We start from the raw sequence: 16,812 nt of genomic DNA, 5'->3' as shown, positions 1-16,812 counted from the left end.
CTTCCAAAGCTCCTTGTGACTGGGTGAGATGAGGTGCTGCTGTAGGAGTTCAGGAAGGTGATGTAATCTGCTGTGAGGCAGCACATAATCCTGTTTAAGAAATCAGGCACTTTGCAGGTAACTAGGGATGAGAAGGATTCTTCTGTGATATTTTGGTTAATTCAGCTTTTATTCGGTTTTGGTCCAGTTGAACAAATGAGAATCGAGAAAGGCGATAGTTCCAGAACAACACTTTGATTGCATTGCTTCTCACAGTGAGAAAAATCAGTGAGGCTGAACACAGCCAGTGATTGACACGGATGTGCTGATTAGGTGGATGGATGGTGAAAGGCACAGCTTGCACTTTCATTGTCTCCCTCCTATCCCCTCTGCTTGGATTTGCTTGTTATTGATCCTGTTCTGCAAACACTTTTGTACTGGTTTGGGAGTAAGGAGCCTATTGGTAAAACAGTCTAAGATAGGAGTAAATACTGCTGCACAGTTGCTGAGCTTCTTTAGGCAGCTTTCTGAAACAGCAGCTGCTTTCAGAAGAAGGAAAATAAGCAGACACTCATTATTTGTAATATGTGTAGGGTATTATGCTAAGCCATAGATACACCTCCTGAGTGTGTGGAAATGGTTTTGCATAGTCAGAGCTTAAGCACTCTGTCTTTCTAGCAGTCTGTTTCCTAGCGTCTGTTCTTCCTTGTCTGCTGTCTCTTACGTAGCCAGTGCACACACACACACACACTGCTAAGGGTGAGTAAGCCTTTGGGTGAGCTACAGGCTGGGCTGGTGCTTTATTCTGCAGCTCTGTCTGCGTGACTGTCCTCCCCCTGCCCTGCCTGCAGAATTGGAACCACGGCGCTCCCGAGCCTGTCTAGCGTTAACTGATCTGGCCTGACAGTGTGTGTGAGGGGGGCATTTTGTTAATGAGCCCTTCTCGAAGGGATATGTCTCTTCAATGCCAGGGATGTCTTTGCTTCCATGAAGGTATTGTCTTTCATTGAGCTGTAAAAGAGATGCCACCAGGCACCAGTTCTGCTTTTCAGCTGAAACTAGGCTAGTTACCTGTTGTGACCTGATCCTCCTACCACCCCCCACAAAACCAAGAGTCCATGGAGCAGTGATTTGGGAGCTCTTTCTGCACTTGCTGTGCTGCAGAGCATCAGGGCTGAACTCTGCACCCAGATGCTGCTTGTGGTTCCTGGAGGATGGCTGTGGGAGCCAAATAAATTTATTCTGTATAGCCAAATCTGGGAAGTGAAGAATTATAATGTCTGGTCTGTAAAATCAGAACAGGGTTCTGCAGCTCTGAAAATGGTGGCTGGGCAGCAAGAGGAAGCACACATGCAGGTATGGCTGTTACCAGTCCTCCCTGAAACTTGATCACCATGCTTTGCTACTCTGTAATAAGAATAGCAAATAATCTAGGAGAAGATTAGTGGTTTCTAATCTATAAAAGATAGAGGAGCATGGCATACTCCTTTCTTTTGGTTGTGGTGACTGGCAAAGGTTAGCTTCCTTAATATTTGTAGCAGTAATTGCACTGTCTCAGCTGATGTGAACTTTGCTGCAAGGGCACAGCCCCAGTGAGGCGGGAGAGGAAGAAATGGCAACTCTTGTATCTTCTGGGATAAAATTCTGACACATCTCTTCAATGAGAGCCTTGTGGAACAATCATGTGCTGCTTTTATCATTTGGTGAATGATAAAAGCATTGAAGCCATACCTGTGTGCTGTCAGCCAGTTTCCCACACCTCCCAAGTCCAAGCCTTTTCGAGGTTACAGAATGTCACTTTTTAAGTGGCAAAGGTGCTGCTTGGCAGCATGGGCTGCAGCCACGTCCTGTGCCTGGCAGGGATTAACCAAGCAGCCAGTTAGACCCATTCCAGCATCCAGCCTCTCCAGGGCTGTTTGCTCTGTTCCTGTTGCCTCATTGCCCAGGGTGGGGCACTGAGCCTTCAGCTGCAAACTTGTCCTGCCCAGATTTGTTTAATTACATAGCAGAGAACTGACTGCTTGCTGGCTCCACCTTCTCACCTTCATTTTGCTATGGGTGTGTTCCAAATTAGATACCAGTGCTTATTTCCGGATGGAGGCAAACTTAACTAAGTGCTATAAGGTTGAACCAAATCATTTAGTACTAGAGGAGGGGTCAAGGGAAGGCAAATGCACATGAGTCTGTGGAGCCCACCTAAACAGAATTGCAGTTTGTATTGCTTTTGCAGAAATTTTACATTTACTTAGGGAGAAAAAGGAAGGGATTGAAGGTGAATTTTAAGAGGGGTGAAGAAGGGAAGGTGATGTGCTTAAAAACAAATAAGTGACCCACCTGTGTGGAGAGAACACAGACTTTCAGAACAAGTCCTGAAATCCTGGTGAAGCAGTCTCCAGCACTGCTGTCTGCATCCCAAGTGCAGGTCTGGTCACAGCTCCCTGTTTGAAGATGTAATCACTCATGGAGCACACACTGGTACAGGCATGCATGGAGGAGTTGGATAAGTCTGAGGGATCAGATTTGCCCATGCTGAGCCAGATGTTCCTGCCACAAAATGATAGAAATCTTTGCTGTTAGTCTCCACTTGCTCTTTTTTCCCTCCCACTCACCTATTTGCTCATTCAGCATGGGGTATTTACTGCGAATGGAAGCCAAAGGCCAGTGGTTGAAGGCACTGGGATGCCTTCTGGGTCTCTTGCATACCAGGAGCAGGGTGTAACCATGACAGTGCCCCCAGGCTGGGGCTCAAGTGATGTATGTACCATGTAAAGCAATCTTAAATTACTGTTCCCTCTGCTTCTCACAAAATTGGCAGGGCCTGTTGCATGTGCTGGAGTTCTTTCCCATCACTTGGAGGGGGAACAGGATTTGATGCTCCTCAGCTGGGAGAACAAACACTGTAGAAGCCAAATACATCTTAAAGAGCAATCTTTCTGAGGGGAGGGTACAGCACTCCGTGAGGTGTGTTTTTCCCTACAGCCAAAGGCTGCTTACAAGCAGCTTTACCTTGCTTTGCAGTCTCTTGAGATGGAGCAAACAACTCTCTGCTCTCTTGGAGCATGACCAGCCTCACAGATCATCATGCTCATTACAAACTGCTGGAGTCTACAAAGAATGTCGTTGGCAGAAATAAGCTTTTAGGGAGCTTGTGAGGGGTGAAGTCAACTGTAGCTCTCATCTTAGCCCTGGGAGCATGTAAGAAGTGCTCCTCCAGTGCCACCAGCAGACCCCAGCATACTGGGTGCTGAGGGAGACCAGCTGCCTGGAGGGACACCCACCTAAACCCCCGTCCCACTGCAGTGCTTCCCCCCCAGTGCAGTAACTGAGACAGGTGCTGGGGTAGGAGACAGATGGCAGGATTGATCCTCAAGGTGTTTCTTTGAACCAGTTATTGTTGACTAACCTGGATTCTGCACTCAGAAATGGCCAGTGCCAGACTTATTTTCCTTTTAAAGTCTGAGAACATGCTGCCCAGGGCTAATGGAATAATCCTTACTGATGCAACTCCTGTCTGTGCCTTATCTCTCCAGTAAGTCACACCTCCATGCTGCTGAACTCCCTTGCCCAATGTATCTTGCTGAGGCAGGATTATTTTGTATTCAGCAAACTTTTTTTTTTTTTTTTTTTTTTTTTTTTTTTGGTTGGGGGGTTGGGGAAGGTTTGTTTCTGGAAAGGATGTAGATAGATTATTAATAATGGTTTCTTGTTGAAATAGAGGCTGACAGATATGTGAAGGATTTGGGGATTCTGTTCATGAAATCAGAGAATTAGTTTTATTTAGGGTTTTTTTTGTGGGTTGTTTGTGGTGTTTATTTTCTCATGCACTGTGATCAGCAGAAGGGAGAGGTGGACTTTAATCACAGTTAATTGGTGGATGCAGTAAGTATATAGAGCTCAGGGGACGAACTGCTTTGAAAACTCTCCCTCAATTGCAGAATGCTGCAGTTTACCTTTTGGGAGAGGCCTTCCTACAAAACAACAGAAAAACTTTCCAGATAGGTTGGTGCAAATCTAGCTTTGCATTTCAAAGGGAAGTGGGATCCTGCTTCTCAGTCCTGCTTCCTGAACTGAGGAGGCAGGTGCCCTGGCATAAGGGTGGTGCTATAGAAACACTAAGCAGAAACAGAGCAGAGCTCTTGCTGTGCTGGGCAGCTCTGCAGCTGGAAACTTGCATCCAGAAAGAGGGAGAAAGCAGAGGAGCAAAATTTGTAAATGTCGATTTCAATGTGTGGGCTTTGTTTTAAAATTTCGAAGCTTCTTTTTCTTTATACTGGTTGAATCCACCTCTCCTTACAGACCTTGGGTTTGGTGCAAATTTTCAGTTCAAAGAGCACTGGGAAGTGGAAGGGTTTAGTACATCCGTAAGTGGCAGACCTACCTGGTGGTGAGCTGCTGCTGAATATTTGTGTTCTCCATGCAGGAAAGGACTATTGATTTATGACTTGCTGCCAACTGGAACTTTGTTCTTTTGTTTCCTTCAAGGTGCTCTGAATGCCAGGATCCCCTCACTAACTGGTACTATGAGAAAGATGGGAAGCTGTACTGTCACAAAGACTACTGGGGGAAGTTTGGGGAGTCTTGCCATGGCTGCTCTTTGCTGATGACTGGACCTGTGATGGTAAGGACTTTGAAGGACTCCTGCCTGGAGGCAGAACATGCCTGCCTTCATCTCCTGAAATTTAGTTGTGAGTTATCTTAGGTATTCAGATAACCAAATAAACTGAGGGTAATAATCTCCATGTTACTCTTATCTCTAATCAAAGATTAGAAATGAAGCTTGTGTGTGCATCTTCTAGATAAAAATTAATTTTGAATGGGGGTAGCTGTTAAAGGAGGGAGATGTGAGGATCTGAAGCACATGAACAAATCAAGTGCTGAAACAGGGGACATCTGCTCAGTTTCTGTAGCACAGTGCCTCAGTGTCTCCAGGGGTGATTTTCTCCTGCACTGTGGAGCCCAAGCTCTCGGCTCAGGGTGAGCAGCAGGTTCTGGCTGTGGGAAGGTTGCCATCTAAGTCCCACCTTGGTTGTGGCCAGAGTGCTTTTTCAGGCTGACAATGTCCTGAAGCAGTGTTAGCCCCAACCGCTTTGATGCATTGAACTCTTCCTGAACAATATGGGCTCACCTAAATGCTCCCCTCCTGCCACAACCTTGCAAATATTTAGACTTTAAAACTGCCAAGAATGAAACAAAATCATTATTTTTCTAGAGCCTAAATAAAAAGCAGGATGGTACTTAGTAATATGATTGCTACCTCAAAAGGAAATACTGAGAAATGTGCAAACAATTTCTCATTGCCTGCAAAAGTCTTTGCATAATAATGTCACTAAAGGAAGTTCACGTAAGGGAAATAGAAAAATAGACCAATTAATAAAAATATTCTTTAAAGGTATTTTTTTTTCAGTTTGTGCTTTTTTTTCAGTCAGCTGGCTGGTTAAATATCTGAATTTGTGCACTGCCTGTCTGCCAAAAAAAGCCCTTTCAGCTTTATTAATTCAGGCGTAACATTAATTATCTTGCCAAGAGCAACTGAACAGGAAGGTTTAATACCTTGTTTACTAGTCTGCAGCAGACTATCAACTATTTTTGATAGTTGAGCAGCTGCCAAATACAGCAGAGGTTCCTGGGACACAAGCTTTGCTTAGAGCATTGATGTGTTTGTTTTGGAGTTCTGCAAGCAAGGTGTCATGGATGGGGTTCAGGAAAGACAAAATGGACTAATATAACTCTTCAGGAAAAAACTGCCACTTGCCTTAGAGATGTGAGTGAACAGGTTAATTGGAGAGGAAAGCAGGAGCTGCATCTGCTGATGGGTTTTGGCCCTCCTAAGCTACTCCCTTTTCTGTCTGTAGGTGGCTGGTGAATACAAGTATCATCCTGAGTGTTTTGCTTGTATGAGCTGCAAAGTGATAATCGAAGATGGGGACACTTATGCACTGGTGCAACATTCCACTCTCTACTGGTAAGAGGAGATGGGCTTTGCCACAGAGCTGCTTCCTGCTGAGTGTAAGCCGTGTTCAGCTGGCTCAGAGTGGTTCGGCCAAATGCTACTCTGAGGAATGCCAGGAAGCGGCCTTGGAGGGAGGGAGGAGTGGTGTAAACACTAAAACTATGGCTTGTGTTCAGTGAGAGAACTCAAAGGTGTGAGTTTGGCAGGGAGGGATGGGACATAATGACTTTCTTCACTTCTTTCAGTGGAAAATGCCATAACCAGATTGTGCTGACTCCGATGATAGAAAAACACTCCACCGAGTCTCTGCGTGAGCAGCTGCCTTATACACTGACCCTCATCTCCATGCCAGCAGCCACAGATGGCAAGAGGGGGTTCTCTGTGTCTGTTGAAGGTGGCTGCTCCAGCTATGCCACTGGTGTCCAGGTGAAAGAGTGAGTATGACCAGGTTTTGTGCAATACATGTCTGTGCAGAGGGAGCTGGTAAAAGTCCTGCAGCACTGTTGTCCTGAGGGAATCTTGGCATTACAGGGACGTAGGTTGACCAATAGTCATTTGTGCTTGGTCTTCATTTCAGTCTTGTGACAACTGATAATTGTATCTCTCAGTGCTGTCTTCTTCAGTCAATGCAAAACGTTTGGACTAAAATTTTACACTGGTGATATGAAGAGCTCTCTCCAAACCAGCTCAGACTTAAGCACCTGATATAATGGTAGCTCCCTGTGTTGGTAGATTAGTGGTTTATTTCAAAATACCAATATGAAAGGGAGAATATTTTTGATAATTTTGGCTAAACTGACTTCACACACAGACTGTAATTCCCATATTCAGAGTTAACAGGATGCACATCAGCCCAGATGTCCGAAACGCCATCCACCCTGCAGATCGGATCCTGGAGATCAATGGAGCTCCTATTCGGACGTTACAGGTGGAGGAGGTGGGTAGAGATCTATTCTGAAGCCTCCTTCTCTGCCTTCCTACATCTTTTCTCTTTCCTGACACTGTTCTCCCACCTTACATACTGTGTGTGTACATCACTAGTACTCGTGCTGACAGGAGGAATAAACATGAAGGCAAGCTTTGCCTTCCAGCTGGAGAGGAAAATGTAACAGATGGAAATGCAGTTAGGATTCAGTCCTAATTTTGTGGCATTCAAATGTGAAGGGAGGTAATAAGAAAAGTCTGGGGCTGTGACAGAGGACAGAGAGGCTGTGAAGACTTTCCCATGTCCTGCTGGTAAAGTGCACAGTTCTGATCCTTTTACAGGCTAATACACAAGGGCCCAGCTGATCCTAGGGACATTTTCCATTGCAAAAAAAAAAAAAAAAAAACAACCCTATTTGCTGTCTTTATTTACAAGTTCATGCTTTCTACAGATATCAGGTGATGCTGCAAGAATGTAAGGGGGGCACCATTACCTGCACTTCCCAAGGGGTTTATTTACTGTTGGCACTAAAGAGGACATGAGGAGCACAAGGCATCTCTCAGATAAATCTCCATGTAGCTTTTGCAAAGCTGTTTTTTGCAGAGCTGTTCAAGGTGGAAACTTGTGTAGTTTTTGAGCACTTCTCAGAGAAAGAAAAGTATTTAACAGAGTCATAAAATACCAGACTGGAAAGCACCTCAAGGATCATCTGGTGCAATCTTTCTTGACAAAAGCACTATCTAGAGCACTATGTTCAGCTAAAATATAAATGTGTCCAGTGTTGGGGAATCCACCACTTTGCTGGGGAGATTATTCCAAGAGCTGATTGTTTTTTGTAAAAAAATGTCTTTGTGTCTACCTGGAATCATTCCAGGATTATTTTGTACCCATTACCCCTTGTATCTTCCATGTAACTCCTTGTGAAAAGGGAGTCTTCATCTTCTTTGTAGCCACTCTTTAAATACTGGAACATGGTGATATGGTCTCCCCTAAACCTTCTCAAGGCTGAACACACCCAGTTCCTTCAGCCTTTCCTCACATGGCAGCTTCACAGCACTTCAGTCATCTTTGTGGCCCCTCTCTGGACCCTCTCCAGCCTGTCCACATTTTTTTATATAGGTTACTTGTAGCTGACCAGAAAGAAGTATTGGACAGCATAAGGAACTTCTGTGTTGCCAGTCTGATTTGTCTGGTAGGCAGTTGTGGTGCACACAACTAAACCACAGCTATGGAGTGATCTCACTGAACTCTCTCCTCTGATTCCTGAGGGGCATTCCCTGTGTCTCCTTTGCCTCCTGTAGTTTGTATTCCTCCTGCCTGCTGCTATCCTGCCTTTTGGTTTGATTTCAGGTGGAGGAATTGATTCGCAAGACAAGCCAGACCCTTCAGCTGCTGATAGAGCATGACCCTGTGTCGCAGCGCTTGGACAGGCTTCGCCTGGACTCCCATCTTCCCACCCACATAAAGACACCCATGTCCCCACGCTCCCTCTCCCCCCTGGACATCAAGGAGAACCTGGAAGGAACGCTGCGGCGGCGCTCCCTCAGGTAAAGACGTGGAAGCATTCTGACCTGCCTTGCCTCTGCACTGTACTCCCTCGCTGGGCAGCTTTGGCCTTGGGATGGCAATGACTGTGGGGACACGGCTTGTCTCTGATGTGAGCCGTGGTATAAACCAGTAGAGAAATCATGGAGAGCTTTGGATTCTGCTACACTCTCTCTCCATTCCCTTTCAGGATGACAAATGTTCCTTAATAAAGATAAGGAACTTTACTGTTAACAGAGAAAAGCTACTATGTTTCAGAGTCAGTAAATGTGAAGGTCAGGTTTTTACCAGCCTCAGATGGCTGGGGATGAATCTGGCTGAGATCTGGGGCTTGGGAAAAAGTCTTTCTAAGAGTGGACCACTCAGGTGCTCATTTAGTCTTTTTAGAGATAGTAAGTGATGTGTCTTCACAGCTTCCTCCCCCTGTTCTCAGAACTCCACCTCAAACTGCCAGTGCAGGAGAGCTTCTTGTTGTTATTAGGCAGCTCTGACTTGGAAGCTGCTCTGGATTCATAAGGAGTTTCCACAGTGCTGGGAGAGCATCTGGTTTTGGAGATAGTAAAAGCATTGGCGCACATTAGAAACTGGTCCCTTAGCAGTGAATGATGGGATATGATATGCTGGACCAAAGGTTACTCAGCAGCTTCCCTGATCTTCCTGTCATCCTTGTTTTCCAGGCGAAGTAACAGCATTTCTAAGTCTCCTGGCCCCAGCTCTCCAAAGGAGCCGCTCCTTCTGAGCCGTGACATCAGTCGTTCTGAATCCCTGCGCTCCTCTTCCAGCTGCTCCCAGCAAATCTTCCGGCCCTGTGACCTGAATCATGGCGAAGTTCTAGGAAAAGGATTTTTTGGACAAGCAATCAAGGTGAGGGAGGTCCTCAAACATTCATCAATTACTTCAAGTACAGCAATGTCTCCCTGTCTTGGCATCCTTCACCACAGTCTCGGTGGTTTTGCCTTGCCAATAGTGATCAGTCTTGGATCTTCCCTGGTTTGCTCTGAGATCCCTTTCTTTTTCTTTCCCTGATCATGAGTGTGTCTGACTGCAGATGGCTTTGACTTTGTCCCCTTTGAATGTCAACCTTGGCCATACATGTTCATCTCACGAGTCAGATTTAGCACTCCAGAGCGCCTGTCACAGCGGGCTCCTGGGTGAGGTGGGGAGAACAGGGAGCAGGCCACACTTCCTCTTATGAGCATCTTTCATATGATGTACATTCAGCCCCCCAGCATTTCTTACCCACCCTTGGTGTGGCATGTTCAGGGGTTTGCCAGGCTGATGTAGTGACCATGTCTGAACCCTGGCACAGCCTAAATGGCTTGTCAGCGTGGGGGTAGTGGTCAAGTCTTGGCATGACTCTCACAGTTCTAATCTCAATCATTCTCTTGCATTTATGCTCTCTGATCTTGACTGAGGGTACTCCAGCAGTTCCTATCCCAACATTCCTGACAGCATCAGGGACAACTTCCTCTGTCTTGTTACGGTTCTGTGAGTTCCTCAGTACTCAGACTGCACTCACCATGGGATGGGACTTCTCCCCTTACACTGGTATAAACTTGAGGTGTCCAGCCACCATGTTCATCTCATGCTTCCATGGGAGGTGATAAGGCAGCTCTACAAACAATGCTTGATCCATACTAATGAGCATATTTCTCTTCTTCTCTGCTCATAGAGAAATAACAGGTGCAGGTAAGTGAAACCTTTGCTCTGTTGCATGCTTTTGTCATCTGTGTCCCAGCAGTTACTGGCACAAAGGCATTTCTTTTCTGCTCAAATTGCCCCATGGCTATCCTGTTCTGGTGCATGCTCTGGGAGTTAAATTTGCCCCCATGGAGTTTCATGTGACACTTGTTTTAGTTTTGCTGGTATGTTAGCTTAAGAATTCCACTTAGCCTTGCCTTTGTCTCTTCACTTCCCTTTATCACTGGATATTAGATGTCCCTGGCTGAAACATGCAGTGTTCCCTGGCTCATTACTTGTGTATGGATGCTTGATTTCAGACAGGAGCAGAAGAATATTGTACTCTTGCTTCTGTTGTGTTATTCCATGCACTCACATTCCACCCGTGTCAGCTTTGTTATGTCCATGGCTCCAAACAGAACTGGTGTGTCACAGTGTTTGCAAGAACTCATAAGCTTCCAAAATACTGTAACTGGGTCATGTGTTCTGGATTTTAGTTCTAGAGGTTTTGTAAAGGCCTTTTTTGCCTCCTGCCTTTAAAACAAAAAGGTGACATTTTTCTTAGGCTTCAGATTGACTGGATGTCAAGTACTGTATCTGGTCACATACTTCTTTTCTGATCAGAGAGGCAAGGTGGTTGTTTAGTTTGCTGCAGATCATAGGGACCCAGAGCACTCCAAGTTAAGCAAACAAAGAGGAGAGGATTTCCAGGAAAATGTGCTCATAGGAATTTGGACCCTTTCTATTCACTCCTGCACTCCATGCAAGCAAGCCTGAGCTGGTTACAAAAAACCTCTATAATACATCCAAATGCCAGGAACTAGTTGGAGACAGGCAAACAGTTCTTGAGGAACTGGAAATGCTTTCCATGTCAAGAGCCAGGAAATTTATTACCTTATTATTATGATGGATTTCTTTGTGTTTTCCACTGTTCTAGGACATTCTTTGCATGTTGAGACACACTGCTCCAAAGGAGCAAGGTAAAATTAACTGCTTCCTGCCTTAACTGAACAGCCTGTGTGCACTCCAGTTCCACTTGCATGTGGATGAGAATCAGATTCCCCATAAAGACAATGCATTTATAATGCAGTTTTGCGTTGTTTGGTTTGGTTTCTGATGCAAGTGAATATTGATTCTTTTGCTGACACAGAATGCAGTTAGTAAAGGCTGTGTACAAAATGTGAGCATCCTGCTGGAAAATATTTCCATAAGGGAACTTGGAGGCATGCACCAGTGTGGAGGCTTTGGCAGCCTGTGTGCACACTCAGCCCTGTGCTACCCAAACTGGAGCCCTCAGCTCTGGGTCTTGGCATGATCCTCTGTCAGCTTTAGGTACTTTCTGTTTCACATAAGGCATCTTTGGTGAATTCCGAAAGGAGAAGTTTCACATGGTTTTCAGCAGATCTCTGAATTTCCTCCCATCTCTCTTCTTCTCTGGATGGAGGGCAATGCTACACTTCTTCAGAAGTTGCAGGAGCATTGGAGCTGTGTATTCTTGAACCTTGCCTGTAGTTGTGGGTTTTATTTCCACCAGGTGACTCACAAAGCAACAGGAAAGGTGATGGTGATGAAGGAGCTGATTCGCTGTGATGAGGAAACACAGAAGACTTTCTTAACAGAGGTAGGAGCAGGATTTCAAACAGCTTCTGAGCCAGTAGTGTGGTAGAACTCTCCCATCTTCTCCAGAAAGAGATCCTGCCAGCAACCTGGCAGGAATGAAGGCGCTGAGGAGGGAGACATTGCATGGGGAAAAGCTGACATGGGCTGAATGATTGCTGCAGTGAAGTGTGACTCACACTGGGCAATAGAGATTGCTTCAGCTCCAGTTCATTAATTTTTCAGTGATAAGAGCAGCTTCAGTCAGAAGCAAATTGAGCTGTGCAGTACATAAAGGATTTATCCCTTGAGCCTTGTGCATAAGTACAAAGGATGAGGGCCAATATCTGTAAGATATTTAAGACTCATGCTGTATTTAAGCAAAACTATTTTCTTGGTGGCTGCCTACCGTGTTTTTCAAAGTCATATTTAGCTTAAAGGCAGCTCCCTGAACACCTGACACTGCTGTTGTGGCCCTAACACACCCAGACCCAATAGCTGCTTTGGAGAGTTACACCCTCTGAAATGTTAGCCAAACTCAAGGGTGATCCCCTTAAATACTAAAATCAGGTTAATTGCACAGCATGAAAATGAAGAGGCAACAGTTAATTGACTACTTTAAGTTTGGGGTTTGAGTGTTCTCTGTGATCCCTGGACAGGACTTTGAGCGCTGGAGTGCTTTTCTCCACAGAACAGATCTGTCAGGACTTGTTCCATTCAATTTTGGGGTGGGATGTCTCTGCTTGCAGGTGAAGGTGATGCGCAGCCTGGACCACCCCAATGTGCTGAAGTTCATTGGTGTGCTGTACAAGGACAAGAAGCTGAATCTCCTCACTGAGTACATTGAGGGGGGCACACTGAAGGACTTCCTCCGCAATGCAGTGAGTATGGACACCTGGGAGACGTGTAGTCAGTGAGCCTGGCTGTGCTGATGGTTGTATCAGCCTCATGTACTCATTATTAGTCTTCTTTGGAGCTGTGTAGTAAAGCTGCTTTGTAGCTGTGGGTGAGCTACAAACTTCTTCTTTCTGGGGCTGTATTGTGTGTCTCTGAGCGCTGTAAGGGTCCCTGTTGTGAAGGAACTGCTGTCACCAGCTGGCTGGTAAGATGGTCCCTGACCATTGAGGATTTGTTTTTCAGGACCCATTCCCCTGGCAGCAGAAGGTCAGCTTTGCCAAAGGGATTGCCTCTGGAATGGTGAGTTGGACAGAGCAGACTCCAGGGTCAGGGTTAGTGCCTTCAGGAGGGTGGTGTGTGAGGGGCTGTGGATGGTGCCTGACTACTGGAATTGGTTTGTTGAGTCTGTAAATGCTCAACTGGGAACTCCTAACACCAGATTCTCTCCTTCTGCTCCAGGCTTACTTGCACTCCATGTGCATCATTCACAGAGACCTGAATTCACACAATTGCCTGATCAAGCTGGTGAGTTACACCTCAGTTCCCACTGCATGCTGCTCCTCTCCTTGGCATCTTCCCCCTTGGTTTTCTCCACATGATGTTCCCTCTTTTGTCAGAGTGGAACTGATTTCAGAGAGGCTTTGTGCCCTAAGCAAAGGAGCTTTATTCTCACACAGGGCTTTCCAGACTGATCTAGCTTTCACTGTTTCTGTGTTCTGTTCTCTTACACCCTTCTTCTGGTAGCAGCTCCTATAAGAGTCACCTGCTGAGAGTTAGTACAGCTCTGTTCTTTATCTCAACTATGAAATGTTCTCTGCAGCTGTTTCTGTTCTTTTAACCACTCCATTACCTTTTATTGGCACTCAGGATTCAGACAAGTGTGTAGGTGTGTCCACATGTGTCTTCTCTCATTTTTTTAAAAGCTGGGTCACAAGATTTTTGTGTAGTTTCATTCCCTCAAGCTGACCCTTTTTCACTTGGCTTCAGACAACCCAGGATGAAAGTCCAAGTTAATTCCTGACCAGATAAAAGAGAAAGATCTAAAAGGAAAGGTCCAGGTTTCCCCTGGCAAGTGTAGCCAGATTGATGGGATCAGTGCTAGCAACCACACAGGAAATAAGATCATGAAGGGAGCAAGTGATGAATTGGGATCATGAATTGGGTCTCTGACACCGGACATCTTGCTCTGCTCATGTGGCTGCAGGAAACCTGGATAGTTGTCCTCAGACTATAGTTGTTAGTGAAGAGAAATTGCAGCCTCTTTGTTCCTGAAAGGGGCTGAGAGTAATCAGTGGCTTGTACTAAATTCCCTGTGCAGGATAAGACAGTGGTGGTGGCTGACTTCGGTCTGTCCCGGCTGATTGTGGAGGAAAGGAAAAAGCCAACTTTGGAGAAGCCGTCTGCCAAGAAACGGACGCTGCGCAAGAGCGACAGGAAGAAGCGCTACACGGTGGTTGGGAACCCGTACTGGATGGCCCCAGAGATGCTGAATGGTAAGAGTCCAGCAGCAGGGAGCAGGCAAGGAGACAGCCTGTGACAAGGTACAGAGATGACAGGATTACTGAAAGAGCTGCTAATGTGGAGGCTTTTCTAAACACACAGAGGCCATAGCTGCAGTCCTGCAGTGCCTGCCCTGGTAAGCCTTTGCACCAGCCCAGGTAATGTTTCTGGCTTGACAACAGGATTCTTCAGGAGGGCAACAGAAGTAAACTTGCTACAATCCAAATAAAACAAAAGACAAAACAGGCCTGAGATCAAACTGAACCCAAGACCAATTTATGTTACAGCCTCATGCTTTGGAACTGTCCCTTTGAAACAGGGAATCATTACATTCTGGGATGAGGTTTATGTGTGCTGTTGCATACATCTAGGGAGAGGCCATGTGCTGCTGGGCTTGCTGAAGGCCCAGGATTCAGGTGGGAGTTGTCCAAGTGCAGGGAAATCTGGGTTTTGACATGCAGCCCTCAGTTGCAGTCATTAAGGTTGAGCTGTGACCCTTAGAGTAAAAGCTGCCCCTGCAGGAGTTGAGATGAGTGAAATACAGTGGATAAAATTGCTCTGTGACCAGGTTGGGCAGTTTGGCTGGCTGGGATATCAGCACTGTCCAGCACAGCCTACTGGGGAAGGGAGGACTGGGCTCCTCTCCTCCAGCTCAGTTCTCTGTGTTGCTTTCTTGTGTGTGGTTCTGTTTGCCTTTCCTCAAGGTCTCCAGCCATAAAGAAGTCTGAGGCTGCTTCTCAAAGTTTGTCTCAGTCCTGGCTTTTGTCAAGAGAACAGCAAAAGCATAGTCTGACATCAGCTCTGAAAGCAAGGCTGCTTACCAGCTACTGGCTTGGAGGGGTGTGTCTGTAAGCAGAGCATGGCATGCTGGAGCCTGCCAGCTTTCCCAGGATCAAAGTGCTGCCGGTGTGTAATTTACTATCTCTGCAGTCACTGCAGCAAGGACTCACTGGCTGCTGGGGAAGCTGAGCACTGGCTCCATGCTCTGTAGAGAGGCACAAGAACAGCAATCAATGGAAATGGGCAGAAGCTTTCCATAGTTATCCTTAGCATTTGCTCAGATGTGAAACAGTGTTGTCCTGTAATTCCCCAGTACAAGAGAGAACCATGCTTAAAACCTGTAATGGCAGTGTAATGCAGTTGGTATATACAGATCTTGGGGTGACCGACCCTGCTCAGGTTTAAGCCTTGCTTTGTCTCCTGTTTTAGGGCTCTCCAGGGAATAGCCTTAGTTAAGCTTGATACTGGCAGTTCCTGAAATAGCTGGATGGGGAGCTCTCTCTTTACAGAGCTGAATGTCTCATGTTTCCTACAGGACAGAGCTACGATGAGATGGTGGACATTTTTTCATTTGGGATTGTTCTCTGCGAGGTAAGACAAGGATATTACATGGCCTCTTTAATGTCCCCATCTCTGTGTACACATGGTACACCCAGATCTCTGCATCTGAGTGTGCAGCCTGTTACCTAACAGCATATTATTAGTGAATTAGACTGGGAGAACAACTTATCCTGCCTCTGTTTCCACAAGTAAGATAACTGTCTTGTAGTTTTCTGGTCCCAGTTTCTTCCTGGACTGAGAGAAGCTGTGAAAAAGTCATCAAGTTCTGACTGAGCCTGCTATCTGTTTGAAAGTAGATGTATTCCCTAGAACTGTGATGCTTTTTTCTTTTTCTGCCTCATTAAAAGAACAATCAGCTGCATAATCTCAGCAAATTCAGGGCCTCCACTGGGGATGGCACTTCACTTCAAAAAAGTGGAAACAAAAACCTCTTTGCAGGTAGATTAATGAAGCTTGCACCCTGAAGTCTGTTGGCTTAGTTTATTTCTGAGCCAATGTAGAGTCTGCCTGTTATATCAGGCTTTTCTATCTGCAGAACAAAAAGCAGCACTTGAAAGCTGCAAGGTATTTTCAGTTTAAAAGGTATGTATGACTGTGGAAATACAGATGAAAGGCAGGGTGTTATGTGTAACACAGCAGTTGCAGGAACACCAGGGGATGCTAGCACAGTTTCATTTTCAGTGCTTGGATGAAGGGGACAAAGAAAATGTCTGTGCATAAATCTTTGTGGCCTCATCTGGAGCTCTGTTTACAGTTGGCCCTCCTCTCAGAGAATGTTGTGGCTGTGAGTGATAGAGTTAGGAACCTGAAAAATCTGTATGTGGGCATAAAACAATTGTTACATTTAGAAAAAAAGACAAATAAAAGGGTAGTAGCATATGAACATTCTCTTTGCCATGAAAATTATGGTGCCAAAAAAAAAAACCCTAAAATTAAACACTTAGATAAGGAAATGAATATGCCAAAATACATAATGGGTGTTTTCTGTCTAGTTACAGGATGTAGCTGTCATGCTGAGTTACTGGCATAGAAAAGCCTGGGTGGTTATAAATAACACCCCTTCTATGATACCCAGTGAGGCTTTAAACCTAGTACTCTGTCCATGTGAAAATTTGTGTTGACCTTCTGTGTCCAGATCACCCTACAGCTCTTGGCTCTGGGCTCCTTCCCTCCTACACTTGTGCTGGAGGTGGTGAGCACTGGGGCAATGCTGGTGCAGGGCTTCCCTGTCCACCCAGCTCTTTACTGGCTCTCCTTTACCTGTAGCCTCCTGGGTGCCAGTTATGGTTGTTCTTGTCCGTCCCAGCCCTCTGGCTGTGGTGGGGGTTGAATCTGTCAGTGGCAGAACAATTCAGAATTAGAGGTGCTGTTGGCTTCTCAGCATTGTTTAGGACAGGTT

The 16,812-nt window shown here is 45.8% G+C and overlaps 1 protein-coding gene across 4 annotated transcripts in view; it reads left to right on the top strand.

The window, feature by feature from the left end:
* The window catches only part of LIMK2 (LIM domain kinase 2), a 30,760-nt gene that overhangs the window by 10,749 nt on the left and 3,199 nt on the right, over window positions 1-16,812 (top strand). For all 4 annotated transcript variants that reach the window (XM_030286023.4, XM_030286022.4, XM_072936214.1 and 1 more), the window contains 12 exons: window positions 4,462-4,597; window positions 5,832-5,941; window positions 6,175-6,363; window positions 6,761-6,866; window positions 8,205-8,401; window positions 9,077-9,263; window positions 11,614-11,700; window positions 12,425-12,556; window positions 12,816-12,872; window positions 13,032-13,097; window positions 13,891-14,065; window positions 15,388-15,443. In XM_030286023.4, the coding sequence (XP_030141883.4) occupies window positions 4,462-4,597; window positions 5,832-5,941; window positions 6,175-6,363; window positions 6,761-6,866; window positions 8,205-8,401; window positions 9,077-9,263; window positions 11,614-11,700; window positions 12,425-12,556; window positions 12,816-12,872; window positions 13,032-13,097; window positions 13,891-14,065; window positions 15,388-15,443 (1,498 nt within the window). The remainder of the gene's footprint in view (window positions 1-4,461; window positions 4,598-5,831; window positions 5,942-6,174; window positions 6,364-6,760; window positions 6,867-8,204; window positions 8,402-9,076; window positions 9,264-11,613; window positions 11,701-12,424; window positions 12,557-12,815; window positions 12,873-13,031; window positions 13,098-13,890; window positions 14,066-15,387; window positions 15,444-16,812) is intronic.

Source organism: Taeniopygia guttata, chromosome 15, assembly GCF_048771995.1.
Source record: "Taeniopygia guttata chromosome 15, bTaeGut7.mat, whole genome shotgun sequence".
Taxonomy (NCBI): Eukaryota; Metazoa; Chordata; class Aves; order Passeriformes; family Estrildidae; genus Taeniopygia; species Taeniopygia guttata.
This window is presented reverse-complemented; position numbering and strand designations above follow the sequence as displayed.